Below are 27,402 nucleotides of genomic sequence, written 5' to 3'. Positions count from 1 at the left end.
GCCACCCCCCCCACCAGTTTGGTGTCATCAGCAAATTTGATCAGGATGCCCTTGAGTACATCAACCAAGTTGTTGATAAAGATGTTGAATAGGACCGGGCCCAAGACAGAACCCTGTGGGCACCCCACTAGTCACTCTTCTCCAGGATGAAGAGGAACCATTGATGAGCACCCTTTGGGTTCGGTCAGTCAGCCAGTTACAAATCCACTGAGTGGTAGCATAGTCAAGACCGCATTTTACCAGCTTCTTTACAAGAATATCATGGGGCACCTTGTCAAATGCCTTGCTGAAATCAAGGTAGGCTACATCCACTGCATTCCCTTTATCTACCAGGCTTGTAATTCTGTCAAAAAAACGAGATCAGGTTAGTCTGACATGACTTATTTTTCAGAAATCCATGCTGACTATTGGTGATCACAACATTCCTTTCTAGGTGCTCACAGACTGTTTAATGATCTGCTCCAGAATCTTCCCTGGTATTGATGTCAGACTGACTGGGCGGTAATTATTTGGGTCCTCTCTTTTACCCTTTTTGAAAATAGGGACAACATTTGCCCTCCTCCAGTCTGCCGGGACTTCGCCTGTTCTCCAGGAATTCTTAAAGATGACTGCCAGTGGTTCTGAGATCACATCTGTCAGTTCTTTTAATACTCTTGGGTGCAGTTCATCTGGCCCTGGAGACTTGAATACATCTAAACTAGCCAAGTATTCTTGTACTATCTCCTTAGTTATTCTGGGCTGTGTTTCCTCTGCTGAATCATTTGCTCCAAATTCTTCTGGACAATGAAGTTGTCTGCAAGGCCAGTGAGGAATCTGTTTGACCTTATGCTCTTGGCTGAGTTTGACATCCAACAAATATCTGGGTAACTGAAGTCCCCCATTACTACTATCTCCCTTCCTTTTGCATGCTTGGACATCTGTTCCAGGAAGGCATCATCTATGTCCTCCGTTTGGCTTGGGAATCTATAGTAAACTCCCACAATGAGGTCACTGAGGTCACTCCCACAATGAGGTCACTGCTCTCACTTTGGCTTTGAGGTTCTAAATCTTGGATCTCTTCACAGGTATACACATCCCTGACATATAACGCCACTCCTCCTCCTTTCTTGTCTGGTCTGTTTCTCTGAAATAGATTGTATCCCTCCATTATTACATTCTAATCATGGGACTTATCCCACCAGGTTTCAGTGATGCCTATTATGTCATATTTAGTTTGCTGTACCAAGAGCGCAAGCTCATCTTGTTTATTTCCCATGCTTTGCACATTAGTGTACAGACATTGAAGTCCATTAATCATTCCCCCGTGTCTCTTATTTAAGGATTTTTTCCTCCCACCACTAGGTCTGTGTGCTGTTTGCTCCATTTGGTCTATGACATTTGGATGATCATCTTCATCAATTGATAGACTCCTACCTTCATTTTTTTTTTAAAATAATTTTTATTAAAATTTTCCAATTTAAAACAAATTAAATCCAATTTATAATCTTTTTCCAATAACCAGGACTTCCCCTCCCCACCCCCTCTTGTCTTCCAGTTTAACAAATCAATTCAACAAATTCTTATCCCCAAATTACACTTATCGTCAATAACCCAATTTTTCGAAAATTCCCATCCCCTAAGATCGACCTAATTCCCTTCCACGAGTTCCCCCCCTTCAAGAATAATGCAGATAAAAATAAACAAGATAAAAAATAGTTTTGCACCCTTTGGATTCCAGATTTCCCTCCCCCCTTTCCCGGTTGCGTTCCCAATATCCCTCGACATCTGATATCTTCCTGGGGTTCCCACATCTCACTAAACCCAGACCTCTCTACTCCTTTATCAGTCATTTTTAAATTCGAGTGTCCAATCATAGAAGGAGTCTATCTCAAAAAGGGGCCCATTCCTTTTATCCAGATTTTTATATCCAGGAGCAAAAACTCCAATTTTATTTCTGTAAGCTTGTCAAATCTGAATGTCCCAAATGTTCCCACTTCCAGTTCTGTCCAGATCTTGTTATTTCATTATTCTTATTAATCACACTCCTCCTTTTTATTTTTTGCTTTTTCCCTGCTCTTCTGCCGAAATGCTCTATTTCCAAAAGCTTCTAGTTTCTCTGCAGAGGCTTGTTATTCAGGAGCAAAACATTGCGTCATGTCCCTTTCATTTACATCCATTGTTTTCTGTAGTGTGTAGACCTCTGTAGACAAAATAATGTTCCATTTCTGCAGTTTCCCAGGAGATAAAAAGTTCTGTTCAACTGTTCAAATTTCCAGTCAAAAACACTTGCAATATCCCTCAGCTCCTCTAGATGGATTTCAGTAACTGAGTTCCCTTCCAGATCACATCCACCAATCCAAGTAGCTTGTTGATCCTTATTTGAAACATTTTATATCCAATTTATAACCAATGTAACCGGCAAAGTCCTCATAACAAAGTCTCTATTTTGTTCTTCCGTTTTGACAGCTCTTTGACAGCTGTCAAAACCTCCGTTTCTCTTCCCCAGGCATTTTCACCGGTCGGTTCCGGGGGGGGGGGGTTGCTTTTTAGTTCAAATTCCACTTTTCTCCTCCAGCTCAATCTTATATTTTTCCCTCGCGAAGTCACTAACTCATCAAGATAAGGTCACTCTCGATCTTAGTTGTTAAGTCCTTTGTTTTGGCTCTTCTACAATTGGGGGGGGGATGACTTCCTTTTTATACCCCCCCCCCCGCTCGCTCCGGATTTTAAAAATTTATCCCTCTTTTTAATCCATATTCCAATTACTCACGGGTTGTTCTTTTGGATCCAAATTTTCAATGGAAGAAGCCAGCGCTCTCCACCGAATGGCATGCGGCTTCGCTCGGCAGGGGAAGCGGCGGACTCAAAGCACCACCCCCCCCCAGGCGCCCGCTCTCCAGCCTTTAAAAAGGCTCTTTCGCGGGCCGGGGGGGGGGCTTAAAGGTGCCAGCCGAGTCACCATGTCCATGGGGCTCCGTGCCCATGGTTTTTGCGGGTCCCCGCGTCGCCGGCGCGGTAGAACCCAGCCCCTGCCGAGCCGGCTCCCTCCGGAGCATGGAGGGAGCCCGCCATTCGGCGATGGCGCCAACCCGGAAGTCGATAGACTCCTACCTTCAGGAGCACTGTCTCCCTCCCCCACATTAGTCAGTTTAAAGCCCTCCTGATGAGGTTTCTGAGATTTTTGGCAAAAACATTCCTCCCAACTGTTGTGAGGTGCAGCCCAAGCTTGCCAGAAGTCCATCTTCAAGAAACTGCAGCCTGTGATCTAAGAATCCAAACCGTTCCTGTTTACACCATTTGCGAAGCCAGCTGTTCACTTCCACTATTTTCCCCTCTCTCCCTGGGCCACGTCGTTCAACTGGGAGGACAGATGAGATGACAATTTGTGCATTTAATTGCTTCAATTTCCTGCCCAGAGCCTCGTAGTCTCTTTTGATCTTCTGGAGGCTATTGCTTGCAGTGTCATTGGTTCCTACATGAACCAAGAGGAAGGGGTATTTGTCAGTGGGTTTTATGATTCCTTGCAGTCGTTCAGTTACATCTTGGATCTTAGCCCCAGGGAGACAGCACACTTCCCGAGACATCTTGTCAGGCCCACAGATCACTGCTTCTGTTCCCCTCAGTAGGGAATCCCCTATCACCACTACACGCCTCCTCTTAGGCCTGGTCGGGGTTCTTCCGTGAGCTGTCCGTTCCAAGGTCACCTGCACATTCCCTGAGGACTGATTTTGCTGCTCGTCTTCATATACCTGATCGACTGTAATGAGGGAGAGATCCTCAAATGGAGTCTGGTCTTCGTCTTCCATGCTAGGGGAGAGGACCTCAAAGCGATTGTGTATTTCTAAACAATCAGAGCGAACCCTGGGCCTCCTACTTCTTTGAGTCACGTTTCTCCATATATCTGGCTCCTGTGTTGGTGAACTAGCTGTTACCAAAAAAGGAGCAATGCAGCAGCGAGCAGCAGCTTCGTCAGCTGCAGGTGGCTGGAAAGCCAGACAGGATGTTGATGTTTGTGACTATTGCCATGGCAAGAAAGGGGCAGTCCATTCACCGTTCTGAGCACCGGATGTTAGCTCAGTGTGTGTCATATGACCTGTACAGGATGTACATGGGTGGAGTTATATTCTCTCTGCTGTTGTAAAGAGAGTGCAGACATGTTTATCTGTATGGCTGCAAAAGACAGAAATAAAAGCATGTAGATACATTTCTGTCTGCTTCTTTCCCCTCCCTGGGGATAACAAAGGGGAGAGAGAAGGAATGGTGTGTTCTTCTCACATCTGGGAAGGATCGCCGATTACAGACCTCGCATGTTTTCCTGCCGGGAGTCGCAGGGGGAGGTCAATAAGGAATTCAGCCGGTGCCTGCAGCGTTGGCACATTTCTCTGACCGAGGCAGGATTTCAACACTAGCCTCCTTCTCAGGGGAGTCCCCTGTCTCCTCCTTGGTGGAGACGGTGTGCTCTGTTGCTTCCAAGAAGAGCTCCAGCTCTCTAATTCTTTGGAGCGTAGCTACACGTTCCTCCAGTTGCTGGACTTTGTCTTCTAAGAGGGCAATCAACATGCAATTGCTGCAGGTAAAGCTGCCTGCAACCTTTGGCAAGATGACAAACATTGTGCAGGAACCGCAGGCGACTGCAGCTGTTCCCTCACCCTCCATCTTGAGAACGTGTCGTTGGGGGTGGCTACAGCGGTCCTCCATCATAAAAAGCGTGAAGACAGGACAAATAACTCCCCCCCCCCAAAAAACCTAGGTCTCCCCCAACAAACGTTTGAGACTAGCTCCCCTAAATCTAAAAGATGGATCAAACTGCGTGCGCCACTAGGCTGTCCTGCAAGCTCTGATAAGCTCCTCGCACAGCTAATCACCTGCCTCAACAGAAAGCCTGCCCCCTCTGACCTTTGCACAGGGAGAGCAGCTAATCAGCCACAAAGAAACACACACACAAGAAAACCCTTTTTGCTCCTTCTTCAGCTGCTGCCCTGCAAGCTGATCCAAAGTTCTAGTAGGAAAAAGGTAATGCTGGCAGAGGTCTTTTCTGCAGCTTTTGACTAATGGATTGGGAAAAAATCACAGTGTTTCCTCAATACTAAGGGAACCATTCTAACCATTTGTGGTTGCATCCACACTATACACTTAAAGCATATGGCTTTCCCCAAATAATCTTAGGAATTGTGATCACCCATCACAGAGATACAATTCCAATCACCCATCATAAATTACAGTTCCCAGGATTCTCGGAGGGTGGATCTATGTGCTTTGAATGCATGGTATGACTGTGACCTGTGTCACATTCTAGGATTTTACCTTAAAAGGATATTTGAGCAGAACAGGTGGGTTGGAGGTTTCTGGAGCCTTTAACATCTCTTAAATCCAATTCGAGTTACACATAAACTGATGCTTATGAACTCTTTGCATACAAACTCACTGCTATCTTCACCACTTTGACTTGTGGCTCCTCCTGGCATCAGCGTTGTCCAGTGGCGGAGCAAGCCGATCGGGCGCCTGGGGTGGCACGCATGCCCTCTGCCCAGGGGCGAGGCCAGTTGCCCACAGAGGCACCGTGGGGCCTCCAAGGAGTCTGTTTGCCTCCTTCCACTCAGCTGCCCTACAGCTGAGGGGGAGGTGGTGGGCGGACCATTTGGGGCACCCAAGCTACCTCATCACTCCCAGGAGAGACATGTGACTCGGGCACACTGTAGGCCCCGCGATGAGCGCCACCCAGCATTTTGTCATCCCCCTCACTGGTGGCACCTAGGGTATAGATACATACAAAAGGGTATCTGAATTCATCCCAACCATCACTTCATTCACCCTTGCATCTTGGATCTTACACCTGGGGCCTGCTCTACCCTGATCTCTGCAGAGAAGAGGCAGCTCCTCCTCGAGGATACCCATTTAGTGGGGGACCAGCTAACCCAGTGCTGCAGCAACCCTCCTCTATATCTGCATGCATGTAATATATGTATACATAGCATATGCATTATGAGGGAGAAAAGAGAACCATTGGGTCAGTGGGAAGGGGCCCCCGAGCTAGTCTGGCGCCACATTTGCTACTGGATGTATGGAAATCATTTCAATCTTTTAAAATCCAAATGCTTGGGTTTTTATAAAGAAGGGTATAAAAAGGGGGAATTTATTTCTTGTCCTGCTATATGCCCTGACCAGGATGCAAAACTAACAGCTTAAACTAATTCAGTATGTCTCAGTATGTCTAATAGTATCCCATAATATTTCCTCAAAATACTACTTTCAGGGGGTGACAGTCATGGAGTGCTAACCAGCCTGCCATTATATCAAGAGATCAGCTCCTGCAAATATATACACAGGCATATAGTCTATAAAAGAAAAACAAGCAAACAAAGACCAAGTGTTTCACACTTATTTTAAAAACCCAACTCAACCCATGAAACCAACCAACATACTGTAAAAGCTGCATTACCAAAACACAATCCGTCTAATGGCAGTGTCTTCTGTATCTTCTAAATGAATATAGGCAAAAGGCTCATCTTTCCGAGCCTCGGGTTCTTTGTCGCCTTGCTGATGAGAAAATGCACAGTGGAACAGGAATCCAGTATCATACTCTCCCTAAAGGAAACAGTGAGTTATGAAGAGTTGTTAACTTTATTTCTTGATTCCTTCTTTCTCCTCTTCTCCCCCACCCCCATTAATTTGTTACAGTTTGGAAAATTCCAGACTAAAACTTCCTCCTTTCCCAAAAATGGTTTCATCATCAGTTGTATTTCATACCATACTATAGGCAAACACACTTCATTTCTACCTCCAGGTAAAGGGCTTCCTTTGAAAAATAAGCCTGCAATTCTGCTTAAAAATTAAACAAAAGATGGGGAACAGCACTAGAATGAAAAGAAACAAGAGTGAAAACTATGCTTGCATGTTTAAGACACATCCAGAATCAGCATGACATTCTTGTATCTTGTGGTTTTTACCTTTTGCATTTTACCATTTAGATTTTAATCTCGCTTTGCATCTGAGGTTGGCAGGAAGAGTGCCAATCAAAATTGACAATGGTAGTGATGCCACTATTGAGGTCCTGAGAGATTGCTATGCAACCCTCTATGTGAAACAAAAAAACTCAAACCGCTTTCAAATAGAACTGAGACCAAGGTGAAAGCGTACAATGTGAAAAGCCAGCTCCTTTGGCCATTTAAGCTGCATTCTCATTATACTATAAAAGAAGAGAGAAACTACTCTCCTCATTTTGTTATCTGCAAGAAAGAAAGACTGGCTTACCAACGACAACCAAAATTTCCCTGGCCGAGAGTAAAACCCACACATTATGGGGCTTGGAGTCTCTGGGATGTAGATTTCAGGCAGTGGTTCCTCTTCCACAGCTTCCTCCTGTGGAAATTCAATTTCTTCCATTGTTTTCCCCTCATCCAGTTGTTGCTTTATCCATTGCTGCTTTGCTTTCTCCTTCTCTAGTCTCACTTTTTCTCTGCGTTCAAGTTCCTCTTCAAGCTTTTTAAAAGAGCCAGTAAAATAAGAGCATTAAAAAAACAACTGTGTTGATCACACCAAAATCCCTTCTAGTCCAGCATCCTTCTCCCACGGACAACGTCTGCAAAGCCCACAGACAGGACTTCATTCACTAACTGTGTGTGTGTGTGTGTGTGTGTGTGTGTGTTGCTTAGTTATATCTGTTTGGGAATTGAGAGCAACAGCCCACATCTGCCATTGTTCTTTAGCGGTTGGCATTCAGAGGCAAGGCCTCTCTGATCCTGGAGGCAGACACATTCATAATCAACATGTGCAGATCCTAATATTTTAGGAAATAATTTCTGCTGGGCTACAAAGTCCTTAGCTGCAGTCTTACATCCAGGACCACAATAACTAATGAGCTCAGCATTTCTTACTTCAGTATTCTATCTTTCCTTAGGATTGCATTTCCTTATTTGCATGTGGTGCTTTACCAGAATCCGAGATTTTATGCTGCAGAAACGGAAATACTGTGTAGGCAAGTCTTTTATCCTATAGGTGGTTGCTGCGTTGTAATTCCCAGGGTCTGGAGCAGGAACCTGGACAACAATGCCGTTCTTGCAGAAAATAAGTAGCGTGCTCTCAGGCTACAGAAGAAGGACATGAAACACAAGTGTCAGGTATGTGTATGGTGCTGAGTTTTGATGGTGATGGTGAAACATTCTTATGTTCTTAAAAATAGGTCGGAGCTCAGGGACAACTGTTGCCAAAATGAAACACAAACTTTGTTGTAAACAGGAGGGAATGGAAGCGGCAGATCACCCACCACTTCCCTGATGGCTCATGTTGGCCAAAGTGAGAGGTGCAGAAAGTGGGCATTATATATTTCTCATGCAGATTTTGAGATACTTTAAATTTCACCCATTGCTGCCAAAGTGGGGTGGGTGGGGGTGGGGATTAGTTACCCCAGCTCCAGGCTGGCATAGAAAGGGAGTTGAATCATTCCCAAAGAACAGAGGGACTTGGACCCAGTCCCTGCCCTGCCCCAGAAATGCTTCATGGGAGGGGAGTGTTAAATGCCAGTTACTGATGACAGCATAACCATCAATGGATAAACACAGCATTGCAATGTGTCACAACACAAATCATGAGATGCAAATACTATGAAAAACACCGCTACTCACATGAGAAAGAGGAGACCACTGCAATGCCTGAACAGGCCCTGGGACAGAGAGGAAGCCAATTGGCTCATATTTCTCTTCAACGTTAAAGAAGAACACAGTTTTATCGTTACTCTGAGAAGGAAAAGACGGAAGAATGAATAAACCCATGCATTCCACAAGAGTAGCCATGCTAGTCTGCTGCTACAAAGAACAGAGTCCCACCACAACACAATCCTCTGTTTTAGCATCAACCTTGATATACAAAAGCTGCACCTAGTGTTATAAGGATGACAAGGAACAATTAATGAGTACTCTGTGGGTTCAGTCAGTCAGCCAGCTACAAATTCACCTAACAGTTACCTCGTTCAACCCACATTTTACCAACTTCCTCGCGAGAATATCATACGGGACTTTGTCAGAAGCCTTATTGAAATCAAGATAAACTATGTCCACAGCATTGCCCTGATCCACCAAGTGTCTCACTCCATCAAAAAAAAAAGGGGGGGGAGGAATCAGATTGGTCTGGCATGACTTTTGAAATACCCATTTTGGGTCTTAGTAATCATAGCATCCTTATCTGCTCTAGTAAATCATCATCCAATATTCAGTCTGGCTTGGCGATCTATAGCCAATACCCACAATAAGGTCAGTAATGAATCTAATTAAGAGAAAGGGCTTTAAAAAACTTTTAAAAATCAAACAATTCTTACATAAGAAGAAGACATGGTTTAAAGCACAGAACATATACAAAAACACAACACTGATGATTTTAACACGCAAAATCAAATTTAAAACTTTTCCATGAATCCTTAAGGAACAAGCCTTTCTTTTAAAGTCTCAGCCAAATGTTCTCTCTGAGCTGGGCCTCAAAGGGGCAGAGAAGAAGCTAAGATGATGTGAGAAGCAGAGGTGTCAAAAAATCTCCTGAATAATTCTCTGAACTGACTCATTATACACTGAAACTTGTATGGATCAGCAAAAATCTCTCATTTCAAAAAGGTCTTGGACCTTAATTCTTAGGTAATGAACAATCTGAAGTTCAGTTTGATCATCTACATCTCAGCATTTGCAGCAGTAAATTTCCACTAACATTCAAAACAAAACAGTTTTTAGGTTTGGTTGAAACATACCCCTGTGGCAAGCAATTCCCCATTACGCTCATAGGCCAAAGCTGTTACTATAGTAGTATGAGGTTTGAACGCCTGTTTCAGACGCAAGGCTGCAGGCGCTCCTTTGTCCCGTCCAGATACAACAGGAAGTCCCTTTGGATCGAAAAGTTCAATAACGCGTACAACGCCATCTTGAAAACCTACAACCATTATGCCTTTCTTGGGATTTACCTTCAAGAAAACAGAATAACATTGCGATTAAGAGCTAATTTAAACCCTGCCCTATACATCGTCTCAAAAATCTATGTAAAGTATGTAATTGTTTGTACAGAGGAAAAATAAACCATGTCGTGTATAGCATTTTCTTCTCAAATACCAATACTACACTATTTTCTTTCACTGTCGCCAGAAAACTCGGGAGGGGGCGCAAAAAACAAAATCCATAAAAGTTAAATGTTTGCCAAATAATAAATATGAAAACCCATCAAAACAAAACTGAAAATCTCAGATGTTATGTACTACAACTTGCATTCACCCCAGCCAGCAGACCTCTGCAGCTCAAAACATCTAGAGGACATCAGTCTGGGAAACTAGAGAAACAGGAATGAAGAACAATCCAGACAACCTGCTCCTCAATCTCATTATGCTCCATCTTAAGAGATGGGCAGTATAAACCATAAGCCATTTGTACATTAAAACAGCTAGGCTCCAGCCATGGATGTCCCCATTCCGTCTTGCACCATCATCCACATACTTCCTCTTTCTATCTTGCACTACTTACCACGTTTGGTGCCCAGACCATTGCTGTTCCTCCCTGTTTAAACTTCATCTCAGTCAACTGCACATTGTCAATGAAGTCAAAGACACGAACTGAACCTGCGTTAGATGGTTAACGGGATCAGGATAAGAAGGAGGCTAGATCTCTGTTGCTTTCTAAAATTTAAGCCACACATTTTACGTGGGGGCGCTGAAAAAACAAAGAAACTACACCATTACAAGTGATCTGTGGATTATTCCCCAAACGTGTCTACTTAACGTAACTAATTTTAACCTTGAAAACTGAGTGTGGGAGGAGTCAGAAGGAAAAAGATATGTACTTACGGTCAAGACCAGTGGTGGCCATGATATAGGTGACTGGAGATACACACATGGCTTCTATCTTTCCTGAATGAAAAGTAAAGAGGCATTCTGGATCATGAGTCTACGGGGGAAATAAATAAAATTGTGTTTTTTTCAGAGGCCTGTTTGTAAAAGTATTTTAAAAGTTTTGTGTAACAGGGTCACCTAGGGACATATAATTAAAGCCCCTCTGAAAATTTGATCTCTAAAATGCATTGGACATTCAAACTGGGGTTCCTAGTTTTCAATCTAGGGCACAAATTGAAGATCAGATAAACAAAGACAAAAAACACTGATATTTGTTAATGGTTTTAAACAGTGCTCTTTTTCTTTTTAGAAAAAAAAGTTGCTGGCGCTCACCATGAAGTTATTACAGCATGTGCCGCACTTTTAACATTTTTTGGGGGGGGGAGGTGCTGGTACTGCACACCCTTGAGTACCCCCAGAAGAAAGCACCGGTTTTAAATCAGTATACTTTGTATTTTCAAGGAGGAAGCATCAGTGGTGCCTTATATCTGTTCTTTTGTAGACCTTGTTTGTTGAACGCTTAGGGCCAAGCTAATAAGACATGAAAGATCTGACCGGATCTCCCGCTATGTTTTTCTGTTCCTGAAAATAGCCAATGGGAAGCCCAGATTGGATTGGAGCCAAATTACATCCACAGAAACAGCGTAAAGTCTGGGAGGGGGGCTTTAAATACAAAAGAGGGGAAAGTGGGTGCCTCACCTTGCATGAATACTTTCCACTGAGGCAGCAGCACCATTGGAACCACAAACAACTAGTACTGACATTTTTGAGACCATCTTTTTCAAAGTAATAAACTACAGAAGCTGCACATCATTTAACAATAAAATATTAGCTTCTATTTAACTATCAGGTATAACTCAAGTACAGTGGAGGGATGATTGAGGGGCAAAAGCAGGGGAACAAAACAGAAAGGAAAACTTACAACATTCGTGAAACTCAAATCAAGCTTCCAGATGGCTCCATTGGCATCCTAGAGAAGAAGAAAAACACACTTAGCTTTTGGCTATTACTTCAAACAGTATTTACATCCCTCTCCCAAAGACATTGGCTTGGATTCAGAGAAATTTAGCTGCACTTTCCCAAGTAAATCAACAACTAATTTGTCCCACGTCACTGTTTTTAAATTTTTTGAAATCATACACAGCAGGCACAAGGAGGCCCGACTAGGACAATGGTGCACAAGGGGCTTAGCCTTTTCTCCCTGCCAACAACAATCAAGATTCCCATCCCTGTAGTGACTATTCTTACATCCTAGTGGTGCCAATGCGAGGTCCCCCCTTAGGGTTAACAGGAACTGTGTAAAAGGAAGTGAGAAGTGAACACTCAGCCTTGCCCTTCCTCCAAGCTGCAAGGTCTGGAATAAGATTCATTCAAGCCCCTAGAGTTTTATTCCTTCCTTCCATTTTTATTTTTTGTTTTGCCTGACAGTGGTACTTTCCTAGTTTGGTGGCTGGTTTTTTGCTTTGGCTTCAAATGTTACCATGACATCATCACATCCTACACATGAAAAAGGGTTGTGTGCACCACTGAATCAGGGCACACATTCTCTACTGACTAATGCGCATCCTAAAAGATAACAACAACACAATCCTATATACCACAGGGGAGGACTAAAACAATGCTTACCTGAGCATACCAAAATGGTTCTCCACGTTCATGAATTTTCACCATATAGTTCAGATTTACATTTTTGCCAACTAAAAGTTCGTTAATGTGTTCCACCTCTAGCAGTCCAGTGTCATCCACAATATCAGCTGTATCTATTGTTTCAAAATCCCAAACCTTCATGGAGTTTGGAAAATAAAATATTATCTATTGTTGCCAAATGCCAGTACCAATGCATTAAATGTGAAAATTTGGATAATATGAGCAAACCTAAGGTTAGGAGCAGTTCAAAAGGATTTTTCATTCACATGTAACTGATGGGAAGGGATAGTTGAAACCTGTCTCTCCCTACCGTGCTTCTTACAAAAAATGGCCTCTTGAAAATGCTATCTGGATTTCAAGGGAAGCCTCAGTTGATGTCACTGGTGTCAACTGATGTTTCCCTTCAAATGCAGAAAGCAGTTTCAGAGAGGCAACTTTTGTCAGGACTGTGGCAGGGAGAAAGTTGAATTTCCCCTCCCTCCCCCATATTTCTGAGGCTGTGCAGGCTCTACAGTTGCCATTTACACAAGAAACAACAGGCACATTAACCAACACATCTATTTGGGTTCTTTTCACTGTGCATTTTTTATTATGTGTGCTCATGTCACTATTGGGGTAGTCATAGGTCATCCCGCATTCAAAGCTATTTGTGCCTGCAAAAGTTTTAGGGTAGCCATAACCGCTTTAATTCCAAGCTATGCACTTCCTGCAACTTCCTATTTCACAACTGCCCTGGTGGGTTTTTTGTCTCACTTTTGTTGTGCTATTGCCTCTCTGACAGCCATCATGTGGTCCAACTTGGGAAGCATCACAGAATTGATCAAGAAGGGTAAAACCATCATTAATGCGCTACTATTGTGTCAAGAACGTGTTACAGAATACACCATCAATCAAATAAGATATGTTTAAGTTCGAAAGAAAGCCTTAGCAAATGAAGAAGGAAGTTATGTCTCATATGAATGGCATTTCTCAAAGGCAGAGGTCAGCAAACTTTTTCAGCAGGGGGCCGGTCCACTGTCCCTCAGATCTTGTGGGGGGCTGGACTATATTTTGAAAGGGGGGGGGATGAACCAATTCCTATGCCCCACAAATAACCCAGAGATGCATTTTAAATAAAAGGATGCATTCTACTCATGTAAAAACATGCTGATTCCCGGACCGTCCGCGGGCTGGATTTAGAAGGCAATTGGGCCAGATCCGGCCCCTGGGCCTTAGTTTGCCTACCCATGCTCAAAGGGGTTGAACACATTACAAGATGGGCTATGCTACCCTCTTTCCCCAAAGACAGGAAATGCAAACAGGACTTTGTCAGTATACAAGTCTGCTCCAGGCCAAGACAGGAAATCGATTGAGAAGGAGAGATGTGACTAAAGGGCAAAGACCTGTCTGCACTTCCTGTCTATGGGCACAGGAGGGCAAGCTTAACTCACTACCTGTTTGTGTAGGTACTCTGATTGTGAAATAACCAACCCAAGCACACTTATAATAAATCTCATGAAATATTCCAGCAGGAATCTCATTAGTAAAAACCAGTGGTCACTGTTAATAAAAAAGGTAAAGGACCCCTGGACGGTTAAGTCCAGTCAAAGGAGACTATGGGATTGCAGCGCTCATCTCACTTTCAGGCCATGGAAGCCAGTGTTTGTCCACAGACAGCTTTCCGGGTCACGTGGCCAGCATGACTAAACCGCTTCTGTTACAACGGAACACTGTGAAAGCCAGTGCGCACGGAAATGCCGTTTACCTTCCCGCCACAGCGGTACCTATTTATCTACTTGCACTGGCATGCTTTCAAACTACTAGGTTGGCAGGAGCTGGGACAGAGCAATGGGAGCTCACTCCATCGTGGGGATTCGAACCACTAACTTTCCGATCGGCAAGCCCAAGAGTACCACCCACGTCCCACTGTTAATAGTTTGATACAAAGTGCAGAATAGTAAACAGTACCATCAACCCATGAATAATCCTGGGTACACTCAATATGTCTCTTCTTTATACACTTAATATTTAAGAAAACACATACCCCCCCAAAAAAAGACTTAGGAAAATACTCACCCTAATATATCCATCTGATCCAACAGTGACCACCTCTCCCTCATCCAGAACTAACTGATTAATTGGGCCGTTGTGGCAATTTTTATGGCCAGGCCGACAAAGTTCCACTTTTATGAGGCCCCCTTCCCAGAGCAACAAGTTGCCCCATTCTGATCCTGAAAGTACCTTTCATGCAGACAAAACAAAATGCATTAGTATTTTGTCATATTGATGTATATCTGAAAAGGGATACAGGGAAGGACACATTATGTTTGAAGTAAGTTACATCCCAAGTTTTCACAGACAACAGATACATTTGCTAGGAAAATGGCAAATGAGGCATGTTTATAAGACCAAGGCTGCAGGCACACCATACATTTGAAGCATGCTTCCCTCTCAAAGAACCACGGGAACTGTAATGGGAATTGTAGCTATGTGAATGGTAAACTACAGATCCCAGGTTTATTTGTTTAAAGTTGTTTTTTTTGCAATGTTTTGGAACAATAAGTTCAATGATAATGTCCAACCATATGCTGCTTTCTAACTGCTGCAATAGTATTTCTTTATGCTCTTTATCCTTGATTTATTTTCTTTACAGCTAAGTGGTTTGCCACAAACCATAAGAGGGCTGGGCACTGCATTATACAAGGATGTGCCTTTAAAAACAATTCAGAAATCTTAATTACTGTAACTATTGATCAATATCAGTCTATGGAAACATATCCTGCCAATTCTTAAAAGTATCCACTGTTTACCAGCTGCTTTTTAAAAAACATCATTAAAAACAGAATAAGCTCCTAATCATTTTTAGAAGCAGCAGACACTGGATAGGCTATGCCTTTCCACACGCAATGTCCTGTAAATTTGGGTCAGGGCAAATGTGAATAGAGAACAAAGGAGCCCATTTTATCATACAGAAAAGTTTGAGAAGTTAGAAATGTTTCTCACCTTCCCATCTGGCAGCTCCACATATCCTTCAATGTCTGTCAATGCTGTTTTTCCAAATCTACCCAGTGCTCCTTGTAGTTTCAGACCAGTGAAAGTAAGCGCCATCTTCCAAAACCTGGTCACATAAAAATCAAAGCTCTATAAGTGTTTTTGAGGGGTTCTTTTGGTCTTTAAACAGACCGTTATCAACCTTTCACATGCACTAATTGGCTGCATTTTGGTGCAAACCACCGTTTAGTGCTATAGGGTTGAGTCTGGGACAGGGATGAGCAAACTTTTTCAGCAGGGGGCCGGTCCACTGTCCCTCAGACCTTGGGGTGGGGGGAAATGAAAGAATTGGGGGGGGGAATGAAAGAATTTTTTGGGGGGGGGAATGAAAGAATTCCTATGCCCCACAAATAACCCAGAGATGCATTTTAAATAAAAGCACACATTCTACTCATGTAAAAACACCAGGCAGCCCCCACAAATAACCCAGAGATGCATTTTAAATAAAAGGGTACATTCTATTCATGTAAAAACATGCTGATTCCCGGACTGCCCAAGGGCCAAATTTAGAAGGCGATGGGGCTGGATCTGACCCCCCCTCCCCAGGCCTTAGTTTGCCTACCCATGGCCTGGGAGGTCCTTAGGACTGCATATTCTCCCACTTTCCTCTTCTCCTCCAGCACAAATGCAAGGAGGAGCTCTCATTTCTGTTTCCAACTAACCACTGCTGTTACTTGTTTCGACTGAACTGAGGTTAGTGCTAATTACAATTCAGGTACGCAACCCAGGATTATAAGCAATGAATGGTTTGAAGGTGGACTGTTTCTAAACCACTGGTAAGCCTAACTACTTATATTCATTCAGATGAAATGAGCGACTGGTTAGTAGAAAATGAACATGAAAGCTTGCAATCTCCTCCTTGCTCTTATGCCAGAGAGCAGGGTAAAGGGGAGCACACAAACACCCAGGCTCATGCATGTAAACCCTAAACGAGTTTGGAGTTATATGTGAACCAAACCAATTTGTCTGTGGGAATTATAGGCACAATCAATTGCAAATTTATGCAGCTTCAATTGAAATAGGTGGAAATTAAGAAGTCTCAACTGTGTGATAGACTGCGCCTTATAACTATAGTACAGGTGGACTCTGACATATGTAATTTATTCACATAAGTGGATTTTTTTATCTGGGCATTTAAGTGGTTTTTAATCCGGACATTTATCTTTATACACTTTGGTTTATTTTAGTTAGGAGAAGGATAATTCTGACATTGTCCAGAGCACATTTTATTTGTGATATTGCCACCCATTGCCCAGCCACCCCATTTTGCCTCTAATGACACAGAATTAGGTGAGCTATTCCCCCTAACATCAGGGAACAGCTCAGTTTATTTTGTGGTCATCTGCTGCGTGCTCACCTACTGTTCTGCTGCTTCAGTTCTGGCAGTGGGAAAGAGTATAAGAGTAAGGCTTCTCTTTCTCTCCACCTAGTGCTTCCACAGCAGGAAGCCAGGCATGAGGAGCACCGTGTAAGAGTACTGACAAAACTACACTTTCCAGTGCTCCTAGCTCACTGCAACAGCATCATCGAGCACCAGGGAAAGGGTGCTGCGCTCAAGGGCAGCCAATTACACAAGAAGCCAGTCAACATGGCTGCTTCTTTTCCTGCTTTCAGAAGATATTCACGGCATTTCAATTGTCTGAAGATTATAAATAACTATATTACAACATGGAACAAAAATTAGGACACTGCCAATCCAGTGCAGAAGGCTAGCTTGCTTTTAAAATAAACAAATAAAATGCACGTCATACCCACAATGTTTTGGGGCAGCTAAATAAAACTTGGTCTTCATTGAGTAACAGGAATATTTTAATACAGATAATTAAAATTTCATGTATAGTTAAGGTAGGTACAGCTTTCTAGTGTGATGCATTTACCGATGAAATATTCCTTTTAGTCAGCATGCATGCATGCCCCTGTGGCATTCTAGTTCCTTGAGATAAAACTATGCTACTTGCTGGCTTACTTTATGTGACCTGAACCAGATGTGGTGAGTTGCTCTTCATTTTCTGGAGAAAAGGTCACTCTAAAAACATCTTGGGAAAATGCTTTCGATCTCAATACAATCTTTTCCTGCTTCCAGTCCCAAACTGTTAACATATAGTCAGGGCTGCTCCCAACTGTGGCGATCAAAGTACCCGAACGATTAAAGTCAGCAAATGCATAGGCTTCTTCAGTTCCACCTGGAAATAGGGTGATATAGCAGGTTTCTTAATGCAATATAAATGTTCAAGGAAACATACCAATGTGCTAGCCAATTAATTAGCACATATTGTAAATTATTGTTTTTTAAAGTAAGAAACAGATTTCTTATATTTTAAATACGTTTAAACAGTACAAAGCAACCATAAAATAAAGAACAATGAAGACAGTCTGTATGAAGAGAGAGAGAACAAAGGCTTCAGGTGATAATCTACCCTAGAGCCTTCAGCTCTTGTAGAAATTCCAAGTCCCAGATACTAGTATATACGTGTGTGTGTGTGTGTGTGTGTGTGTGTGTGAAGTGTGTGTGCATCATAAGCCTTTCCTTTTCCCCACAATGAGTCATTTCACACTGCCAGGATACTGAAATCACATCTAATGTAAAAGATACCACTGAACTGATTTGTCAGCTTTATTTTTTTTATATAAAAAAATCTCAACTCAAAATATATTATAAAAAGAAAAACTATTGAACTGCATTTAGGTTGTAGAGTGATAGGCACCTAATAAAAAAATAAACCAGTAATGAAGAATGGAATTCCTTTCTCATCCTTCTTTCAATACTTGGCCATTTAGCCATGCATCCATTGCTTTTTCTCGAACATGAACACAGAAAAAGGGAACATAGCATATGACTCTGCAAATAATAATGCCAATTCTTCTTAATCACTTGCAGATATTTAAAAGAGAGTGACTACTTACAAATCTCCGTGTATTCATACAAGAAATATCAAACAGAAAATTGCTTCTATTTCTGTGACCATTAATTCTTCTGCATGAATCTGAAATTGCGAGATGGCTTATGTTTTAACCTACCTCGTAATACTCTGTATGGCCTTAAGGAAGGGTATTCATAGATAATCATGTTTGGCTTCCATCCTTTTTCTCCTACTACAAAGTAGGTTTTATTAGGATGTACCTAGTAGAAGCAAAGACCTTTTTCACTCTGCATTTATCCAGTAAAGTAATGATTTGCTGATTTAGTTCATTTGACTTCTATCCCACATTTCAATCCAGGACAGCCAATGCAGTGGCCTCCAGATACTGTTTGACTACAACTCCCATCTTTCACCACTGGCCATGTTAGCTGAGGCTGATGGCAGTTGTAGTTCACCATAATCTGGAGGCACTGCCTGAAACAAATATGGTTGCAGCTACCCCTCTGGAAAATGGCAGCATATCCTCAACCCCCATACTGTGTTCCACCAAGACTGCAAGTCTTTCAAAGTCTAAGGACACAGAGAGAGGTACAATAGCTTGGGAAAACAGTGTCCACTTTGTTAGAGCTTTTCTTTAATCCAAGATACCTTGTTACTGCCTGCATAACATTTGAAACCAGCAGTTGCCTAAAAGGAACGAATATCGATAGGAGAGCCTAGTGAGTATGCTATTATAAAATATATATTTATCTCATACAGTACAAAATTAACTCAAGTCTTAGATAAGGGCAATAGCTAAATGCACTACCTAATGGGTGAAGAACCGGCCAAAATATTTCTCAGATTGAAAGAGAGATTCTCATAATCCAAGAGCCCTGTTTATTTTCCTACCAAGGAAGATCTCAAGCAAAATACTTTACAAGATAAAACAAAAATGACATACCGTGATTACTCCAATCCCTCCACCGCATGTGCTTCGGAGATATTTCTGAGATTTCATTAGCAAATTCAGCAGTACGAGTTGGTTGCCAGCTATGTAGAGGAGAGTGTAACTATCCAACATCTGAATGTTTGCCCGTCTAGTGCAGTCATAGCCAAAAGAGTGACTGAAGAACACTCACTAAGGAAAAGTGATGCCATCACGGGGTTTATTTTGACCATGTAATAACACTACCACCAATAAAAATCCAGAGGTCTCCTGAAAAGTGCAATGCACTGTATTGTAATTGTATTGGGAACACAATAGGGGCTTTTTATATAAATGAGAGAAAAGAGCTGAAGCTCTAGAAAAAATGTAGCCCACCCATCCTTTTAAAAATTTCAGGCTTAACCATATTGCCAGTGTAGGTCCCTGCGGCCCTCAAGTACTGTGCAATTTCTAAACATTTTCTATTAAAGAAAAGGCAAAATGCAAAAAAACCCGTTACATAACTGAGAGAACAAACCACAGCAATAGTGCAGGGTTTGTTATTTTGCCAATCTGTTGGGAAATACTGGGGAGGATGTAAAATTTCTCACTAGTATGGCCTTATTATATTGTTACAGGCCACTCCAATCCCTGCCAAGCCATGCACAGGATTCCAGAGGTCTTGGCCCCTCAAGCAGGGTCTGCGCTCCTTTGGAAAACTGAAGACGTAGTGGAGGCTGTCGTAGCTTTAAGAAATATGATTTATTCTCATATTTACACCTGAGTTTAAATGGAGGTAACCCAGATCTTACAGCATGGTCGTCTGAAGAGGGTCTTGCTCCCCACCCCGCCCCAGCAGTGCAATGATGGAGACAGAGACCTCTCTATTAGCCTGCCTTCAGTCAGTCAAGATGGATCTGTCTTTTCTCTCTCTCTCTTCCTAGCACACCTTGCTAAAAACAGTCTTTTCCTGTCACCTCACACCCAGTTAACCTGGCAACCTTTCAAATCCCCAGTCTCTGGTTTTTGTTTTTTTTTAAAATATTTTTTATTAAGGATTTTCTTGTTTTACAGAAGTGTAGTGCCTCGTTTTTTTTTCTTCTTCTTCTTCTTCTTCCATGTAACGTTTTTACAAATCCGTTTCATTTGTTGAGGCATTAGGGGGAGAAGAAAACAGAAAGAAAAAAGAAAGGGGGGGTGGGGAGAGGGAGGATGGATGGGGGTGGGGTCGGGTGGCGGTGTTTCTATTATGTTTAATGTATGTAGAGTTTGGTGTCAGCGTTGCTTGTGTTGTTCACTTGTGTTCCTTTGGTGGTGAGAGAGGTTGGGGTTGGCTTAGGGTGTGATTGTTTGCTTGTGATTGGCTGTGGTGATCTTTGTTTTCGTGTGTGAGTGAGGTGGGTGGGTGTTTTGGATCAGGTTAGCCATATTGATTTGTATGCTGTTGGTGGATTATTGTCGTTGTCCTGTTGGGCTGTGTATGTGATAAAGGGGAGCCATACCGGGGTGAAGGCGTCTTCTTCTGTTTGTCCCCGTGTCAGTTTCAGTTTATTAGTTAATTTTTCTAGTAGGGCTGTTTCCCATACTATTTGGTACCATTGGTCCATGCTTACTCCTGACAGGTCTCTCCAGTGTCTGGTTATGATGTTTCTGGTTGCTGAGAGCAGGTGGGTTATAAGTTCTTTGTGGTGTAAATGGGCATTGTTGTCTTGGAAGATGTTTAGTGGGGCCAATTCTGGGGTGATGTCTATTACTTGCTTAGTTATTTTACATATTTCTTGTATGGCTGTTGTCCAGAATAGTTGAATTTTGGGACACTCCCACCACATGTGGAGGTATGTGCCTGAGGAGGTGCACCCTCTCCAGCATTTTGGTGAGGTTCCTGGGTGTATTAGCGCTAGTTTCCTTGGTGTTAGGTACCACCTGTAGGTGAGTTTCAGTGTGAGTTCTTTTCTTTTTGTTGATATGGATTTAAAGGGGGGTTTAGACCACATTCTGGTCCATTGAGTGGGGTTAATCTCATAGCCTATGTCATTCTCCCATTGTTTTTTGATTGTGTCTAGGGGATTTGCGGGATTTTGGAGTAGTATTTTGTATATTGCGGATACCGTCCCTTTACCGTTTCCCTTTGTTGTTAGGAGGAGGTTTTTGAAGGTTGTCAGGGGCCTAGTTGCTGCTGATTTTACTGTTGGGTTGTTTAAGAAGGCATGTAGTTGGTGTTGTGTTAACCAGGTCATTTGGGTGTCTTCTAGTTTGTCTTGTATTTCTTGTGTTGACAAGGGTTTGTTATTTTTATAAAAGTCTATTAGGCGATATCTCTTTAGGTCTTTGTTAATTTGTCGCCACAGGGGCTTGTAGTTGTGGAGGTACAGTTTATTGAGGTTTCTGGTTATTTGTACCCCTAGGTATCTGAACTTGGTGTGGCAAAGTTTTATTTTGGTGACCTTCGTGAGTTCTTTTTGGGTGTGAGGAGGGGTGTTGAAGCACATAGCTTCTGACTTTGTAAAATTTACCTGTAGGCCCGACACCATTGCAAATGTGTTGAGTTCTCTGATTAGGGAGGTTGCTGTGCTTATGGGGTCTGGTGTTGTGACCATTAGGTCATCTGCAAAGAGCCCTAATTTATAGGTTTTGCCTTTTATTTCCACTCCCTTGATGTCTGTGGCTGCTCGAACACAGCAAGGCAACCAAACTCCCATTGACAATTATGTCCCTAGACATCCTCAAAGCCTTTGATTGCTTGGAGTGGAAATACATATTAACAGTACTAACTAACATGAAATTTGGCCCCAACTTCCTACAAATCCTCAAACAAATATACTCCCAAGCCTCAGCAAAATGCAGAACTAACAATATGGATTCTAATACTATAGCTATCCAAAGAGGCACAAAACAAGGATGCCCACTGTCTCCCTTCTTATTTATCCTGGCTCTGGAACCCTTAGCAATCCCCAGTCTCTGTTCACACCTCAGGGCAGGGGGAAAGGATGGTTCTCTTGCATTGCCAATGACTCTCAATTGTTTCTTAATGGCCATAGCTTGGCCAGGTCTTTTTTTGCATTGGCTAGCCCACGAATTCCTCTGCAGCTTGTATTTCTTCCTTCATATCCCAAATAATCAAAATCCTAACATTTATTAATTTATTAGCAAAAGTGGATACATGAGACTGAGCATGTCAAGCGGAATGCCAGAATCTGGAGTCACAAATGGTAGTGCACACAACTCCTCATAGTTATAGTAGAAGTTTTCAGAGATTTTCTTCTCTACCTTTACTTTCTTCTTCTTTACCGGTTCTGGAGGCTTTTCAAGTTGTATTGGCTCCACTTCCTCTTCCTCTTCTGGATTTCAAAAACATCAACAATAATTTTATACACGCACACACACACTACATTTCAGTCCACAAAGGCTGAAAATAACAAGAAAGGCGTATAATTTTCAGACAGACAAGATAGTAGCATTTGTGGCCAATTATAAAGTGACGATTGTCATCTTTGGGCTGAAGGACAGGACATGAAATAAATAAATAAATAAATAAACTCAGAGTTAGCATAGCCATTGTGGTCAGTTTTTAAACACAGAGGTTGAGCTGTCCTGCCTTGCAACCAAGAATTTCTTTTTTTTTTTTTAAGAGATATTTATTAGAATTTCCAATTTAATACAGAAAGCCAACAAAAAACAAAAAATGCTCAAAAAACAACAAAAATACAAAAATACACAATTAAAAAAAACAAACAAATATAATTCCCATTATTATTACATTATTACATTATTCCGAACCTAGAATTTCATCCTGCCCAAATCCCAAAAGTTAGTTCTATATTTAATCTGATCACCGCTGCATCTGATCACTCACACTGGCCAGAGTAGAAGGCATGGGGAGTGTGTCAATTTTTCTTTTTCTTTCTTTCTTTCTTTCTCTCTCTCTCTCTCTCTCTCTCTCTCTCTCTCTCTCTTTCAGCTGTGCTAGCTGCGGGCTGACACAACTGAGAAGCTCATGGATCAGGGACCTCAGAGCTGTGGACTCAGTGAATCTAAGGCCTTCAGCCTCCTGCCCAAAAACCAAAATGCCCCATTTCAGACTCACCACTGGCTCCCACCAGTGGGAGAACTGGCACCAGCAGCCTTCCACTTGCTAGGGAAAAGCTTGGGACTCCATGGAAAAACCTATCATCACCATCAACACTTCTCTTTGCCAATGGAGGCTGGTGAGAAGGCAACTAGGCACCATCCTAATCGTACCCCATCCATCAACATGGAGGCAGTAGGAATGCTCTGTCAAACCCAAAGATTGCTAGCAATACTTGCCTTCATCGCCATAGCCTTCACTACCTTCTTCATCTTCAAATAGCTTTTCTTCTTCCTGAATTACATGAGACGGGGTCTTTTCTGCACACAGAAAATTATGTTACTTTCCACTCTACTTTATTTAAATACATATGCTATAATGTTTTCCCTGTTCACTAAAATCAAATAATTAACTGATATCAGAAGAGCCATCTGTATCATGGAGCAGAAGGTTAAATTACAAGATGCAATGAATGCTAACGCAGGTAAGTGCTAAAGCAGTGACAAAATAAACTCCCAACAGGGGCTGCCCATAAAATGTGCCACACTGTGAAACCAAATGCTCTACCAGCTGAGCTGCTTTACTCAAGCAGCTGCTAGGTTTAGGACCTGGAGAATATAAACTTTTTTTGGGAGGAAATTCCTAAAAGAAGAAAAGTATAATTTTAAATTAGATAAATGACTAGATAATTAACATACTGCATATATTCTGGTCATGCCCAATAAGAAGATATTTCTGGATAGCAGTATTAATGGAAACTGAGAGTATAACAGGTTATGCCTTAGCAGTAAACCCACTTTTAAGATACATAAAAGATACTGTCCTTTCAGAAGATGGAAAAATGATAAAGTACCTATTAACTGAAGTTTAGGTTGAATACACACCATATGTTTAAGGCACATGAGCTCCACCAAATAATCAAGGCAATGGTAGTTTGTTAAGGGTGCTAGGAATTGTAGCACAGGGCAGGATAAAACTACAGTTCCCAGGATTCTTTGGGGAAAGTCGTGGTTTTAAATGTATGGTGTATGCATAGCCTTGGTTACAACTGGAGGGAAACTGATGCTCCTACACTAGATGCATGTTGGAACAAAAGATCTTAATTTCACATACAACCTCATAGGGTCTGAATTGGAGGGAAAGGACCAGGAGCAAGAGCCTTAAGGTCATATTAGATAGCTCAATGAAGATGTCAACCCAGTGTGCAATGGCCATAAAGAAGGCAAATTCCATGCTAGGGGTCATTAGGAAAGGAATTGAAAATGAAACTGCCAATATCATGAATGCTACTATACATATTGGTCAGGCTTCCTCAAACTTGGCCCTCCAGATGTTTTTGGCCTACAACTCCCATGATCCCTAGCTAGCAGGACCAGTGGTCAGGGATGATGGGAATAGTAGTCTCAAAACATCTGAAGAGCCAAGGTTGAGGAAGCCTGATATTGATGGTGCAACCACATCTGTACACAATGAGTACCATGTACAGTTCTGGTTGCCTCATGTCAAAAAGGATATTGAAGAGCTGGAAAGGGTTTAGAAAAGTATGCATGGCATGGAGAAAGTGAAGAGAGAAAAGCTTTTCTCCCTCTCTCATAACACTAGAACTCAGGGACATCCAGTGAAGCTGGATATTGGAAGATTTAGGACAGATAAAAGAAAGTACTTCAAGCAGCGCATTGTCAAATCACTCCCCCAGGAGGCAGTGAAGGCCACCAACTTGGGTGGCTTTAAAAGAGGACTGGACGAATTCATGGAAGAGAGAGCTATTAAGGGCTACAAGCCATGATAATGCTCTGCCTCCACAACTGGAGGCAGCAATGCTTCTGAGTACTAGTTGCTGGAAACCACAAGAGAGGAGAGTGCTGGTGTGCTCATGTTCTGCTCCCTGGTTCCCCACAGGCATCTGGTTGGCCACTGTGAAAACAGGATGCTGAACCAGATGGGCCATTGGCCCAGTCCAGCAGGCTATTCTAATGTTCTTATGATGTTCATGATGGCTGGATTAGAAGAGTATGGGAAGTGGTCAAAATGGTGATACAGTGGTACCTCTGGTTAAGTATTTAATTCATTCCGGAGGTCCCTTCTTAACCTGAAACTGTTCTTATCCTGAAGCACCACTTTAGCTAATGGGGCCTCCCACTGCTGCCGCACAATTTCTGTTCTCATCCTGAAGCAAAGTACTTAACCCAAAGAAGTATTTCTGGGTTAGCGGAGTATGTAACCTGAAGTGTATGTAACCTGAAGTGTATGTAACCCGAGGTACCACTGTATCGGCAAGCATCAGTATAAGAGAAGAAAGACAATCAGATAACCAATTTATTGAAAGATGTCGCCCCTTTATTATACTGGTGCAATAAAACACAGGAAAATCCAGATCCATATAAACTGTAAAAGCACCATATATTAAAAAGCATGGGAGAGGGAAGAGACGTAAAACAGGTTATAGCATACAGTGGTACCTCAGGTTACATACGCTTCAGGTTACAAACTCCGCTAACCCAGAAATATTACCTCAGGTTAAGAACTTTGCTTCAGGATGAGAACAGAAATCGTGCTCCGGCGGCGCGGCGGCAGTGGGAGGCCCCATTAGCTGAAGTGGTGCTTCAGGTTAAGAACAGTTTCAGGTTAAGAACGGACCTCCGGAACAAATTAAGTACTTAACCCGAGGTACCACTGTAACTTTATTTCTCACTGTAAAAAGATATATGTTGTATGATACAATGTGTTTTGTAATATACTTTTTATTTGTTTATTGGTTAAATTTTGGGGCCCTCAGGGGCTTGAGGGCTGATTCTAAATAAGTATACAATATAAGGACAGATTTAAACTATTGATTTTTGTCCTTTGACACCTAAACATTGAACAGTAAAATTACAGAACGACCCCCTGGAAATGTTTCTCTCTCAAACACAGAAATCACTACACATTCTTATCTAGCATAATTTGAATGTGCAAGCAATACTTACCATCAGCTATCTTCTTTGCTTTTTCCTTCTGTTCCTCTGAAGGTGACCCCTTTCCTTCTTCTGAATGTTCATTCTGGCCTGCAAAACAAAATCATAAAGTATGGTGGATCTTCCAACTGGAAGTATTGGGGCAAACTGAAATGTAAATTTCTCATGCAAGTTGGCAGAATCATGCCACGCTTGCTTCATCTGTCACAGCAGTTTTTATATTATTGCAGTTTTATAAAAGTATATATTTAAAGTAGATGAATAAATAAGCAAATTAAGTTAATTTGGATATGCAGAAGATATTAAAAATAAATAAGGAACAACAGAAAGAGGGGGAAGGAAGTCAAGTTTTGAAATGTTAAAATGACTGTAAAATTAGTGAAATCTGTAAACCTAAAAAGCATAAATAAAATGTAAAATAAAATAAAATGTATGTTATTGGAGACACCTATCCCGGTTTCTTCTTCTGTCCTGGACTACTGCATTTTCTTACCTTACAGCCTGTAGAGGGGAAGAATATTTGAAAGTTCTCTAAAAGAAGAACAGAACTGCTTCAAGCAGCAGCGTTTCTACATTTGAGGAAACTCGAAAGCTAACAGCTGCTGGCAATAATGGATTGAAACCAGAAAGCGGCGTGAGCAAGCTTTCCTGTAAATTCACCAGAACACTTCTTCAACTTGGATGATGCTTTGCAAAAACGTGGGGGGAAGGAGGGGCATGCTGAAATTGCAGTCTGGTACCCCCCCGGGCGCCCCACTCCCTTTGGCGCCCAGCTTGAAGAACCCTGGCGACCCCGAAAGCTCGCGCACGACTTCGTGACGCTTCAGTTTCGCCCTATAAAGGTATTTCCAGACTGCTTCTGTAAAGTGTGCCATACTAGTGGAGTTACTGAGAGCAAGGGGTAGTTTCGAGGGGAACCCCGTGGTGGCAATGGCTGAAGGCGGGAAATGGAGAGGGGCGGGAATGGGGGTACCTTTTGCGTCTTTCGCCTCCGGCTCCCCCTTCGGCTCCATGGCAGGTGTACGCCGGTTGCTAAGCAACCGAATGAAAGGCGCGCCAAGATCCCTGGGAAGTTGAGTTCAAAACCTGCTTAGGCTCAGAGC

General features: G+C 42.3%; 1 protein-coding gene across 1 annotated transcript in view; it reads right to left on the bottom strand.

Annotated features, from left to right (window-relative positions):
• CFAP44 (cilia and flagella associated protein 44) overlaps positions 1-27,393 on the bottom strand; it is a 49,197-nt gene extending 21,804 nt beyond the window's left edge. Inside the window, exons 1-18 of the mRNA XM_081859864.1 lie at positions 27,273-27,393; positions 26,312-26,389; positions 23,585-23,665; positions 22,440-22,617; positions 19,316-19,478; positions 18,530-18,632; positions 17,478-17,694; positions 15,464-15,578; positions 14,537-14,701; positions 12,461-12,616; positions 11,757-11,804; positions 10,790-10,889; positions 10,470-10,564; positions 9,710-9,919; positions 8,601-8,711; positions 7,911-8,063; positions 7,231-7,458; positions 6,419-6,564 (exon numbers count right to left, since the gene is read on the bottom strand). Coding sequence (XP_081715990.1) covers positions 6,419-6,564; positions 7,231-7,458; positions 7,911-8,063; positions 8,601-8,711; positions 9,710-9,919; positions 10,470-10,564; positions 10,790-10,889; positions 11,757-11,804; positions 12,461-12,616; positions 14,537-14,701; positions 15,464-15,578; positions 17,478-17,694; positions 18,530-18,632; positions 19,316-19,478; positions 22,440-22,617; positions 23,585-23,665; positions 26,312-26,389; positions 27,273-27,312 — 2,387 coding nt within the window. The 5' untranslated portion in view covers positions 27,313-27,393. The remainder of the gene's footprint in view (positions 1-6,418; positions 6,565-7,230; positions 7,459-7,910; positions 8,064-8,600; positions 8,712-9,709; positions 9,920-10,469; positions 10,565-10,789; positions 10,890-11,756; positions 11,805-12,460; positions 12,617-14,536; positions 14,702-15,463; positions 15,579-17,477; positions 17,695-18,529; positions 18,633-19,315; positions 19,479-22,439; positions 22,618-23,584; positions 23,666-26,311; positions 26,390-27,272) is intronic.
• Between the last annotated feature and the right edge of the window lie 9 nt (positions 27,394-27,402).

The sequence above is a fragment of the Podarcis erhardii genome, assembly GCF_964252035.2.
Source record: "Podarcis erhardii genome assembly, chromosome: 4".
NCBI lineage: Eukaryota > Metazoa > Chordata > Lepidosauria > Squamata > Lacertidae > Podarcis > Podarcis erhardii.
This window is presented reverse-complemented; position numbering and strand designations above follow the sequence as displayed.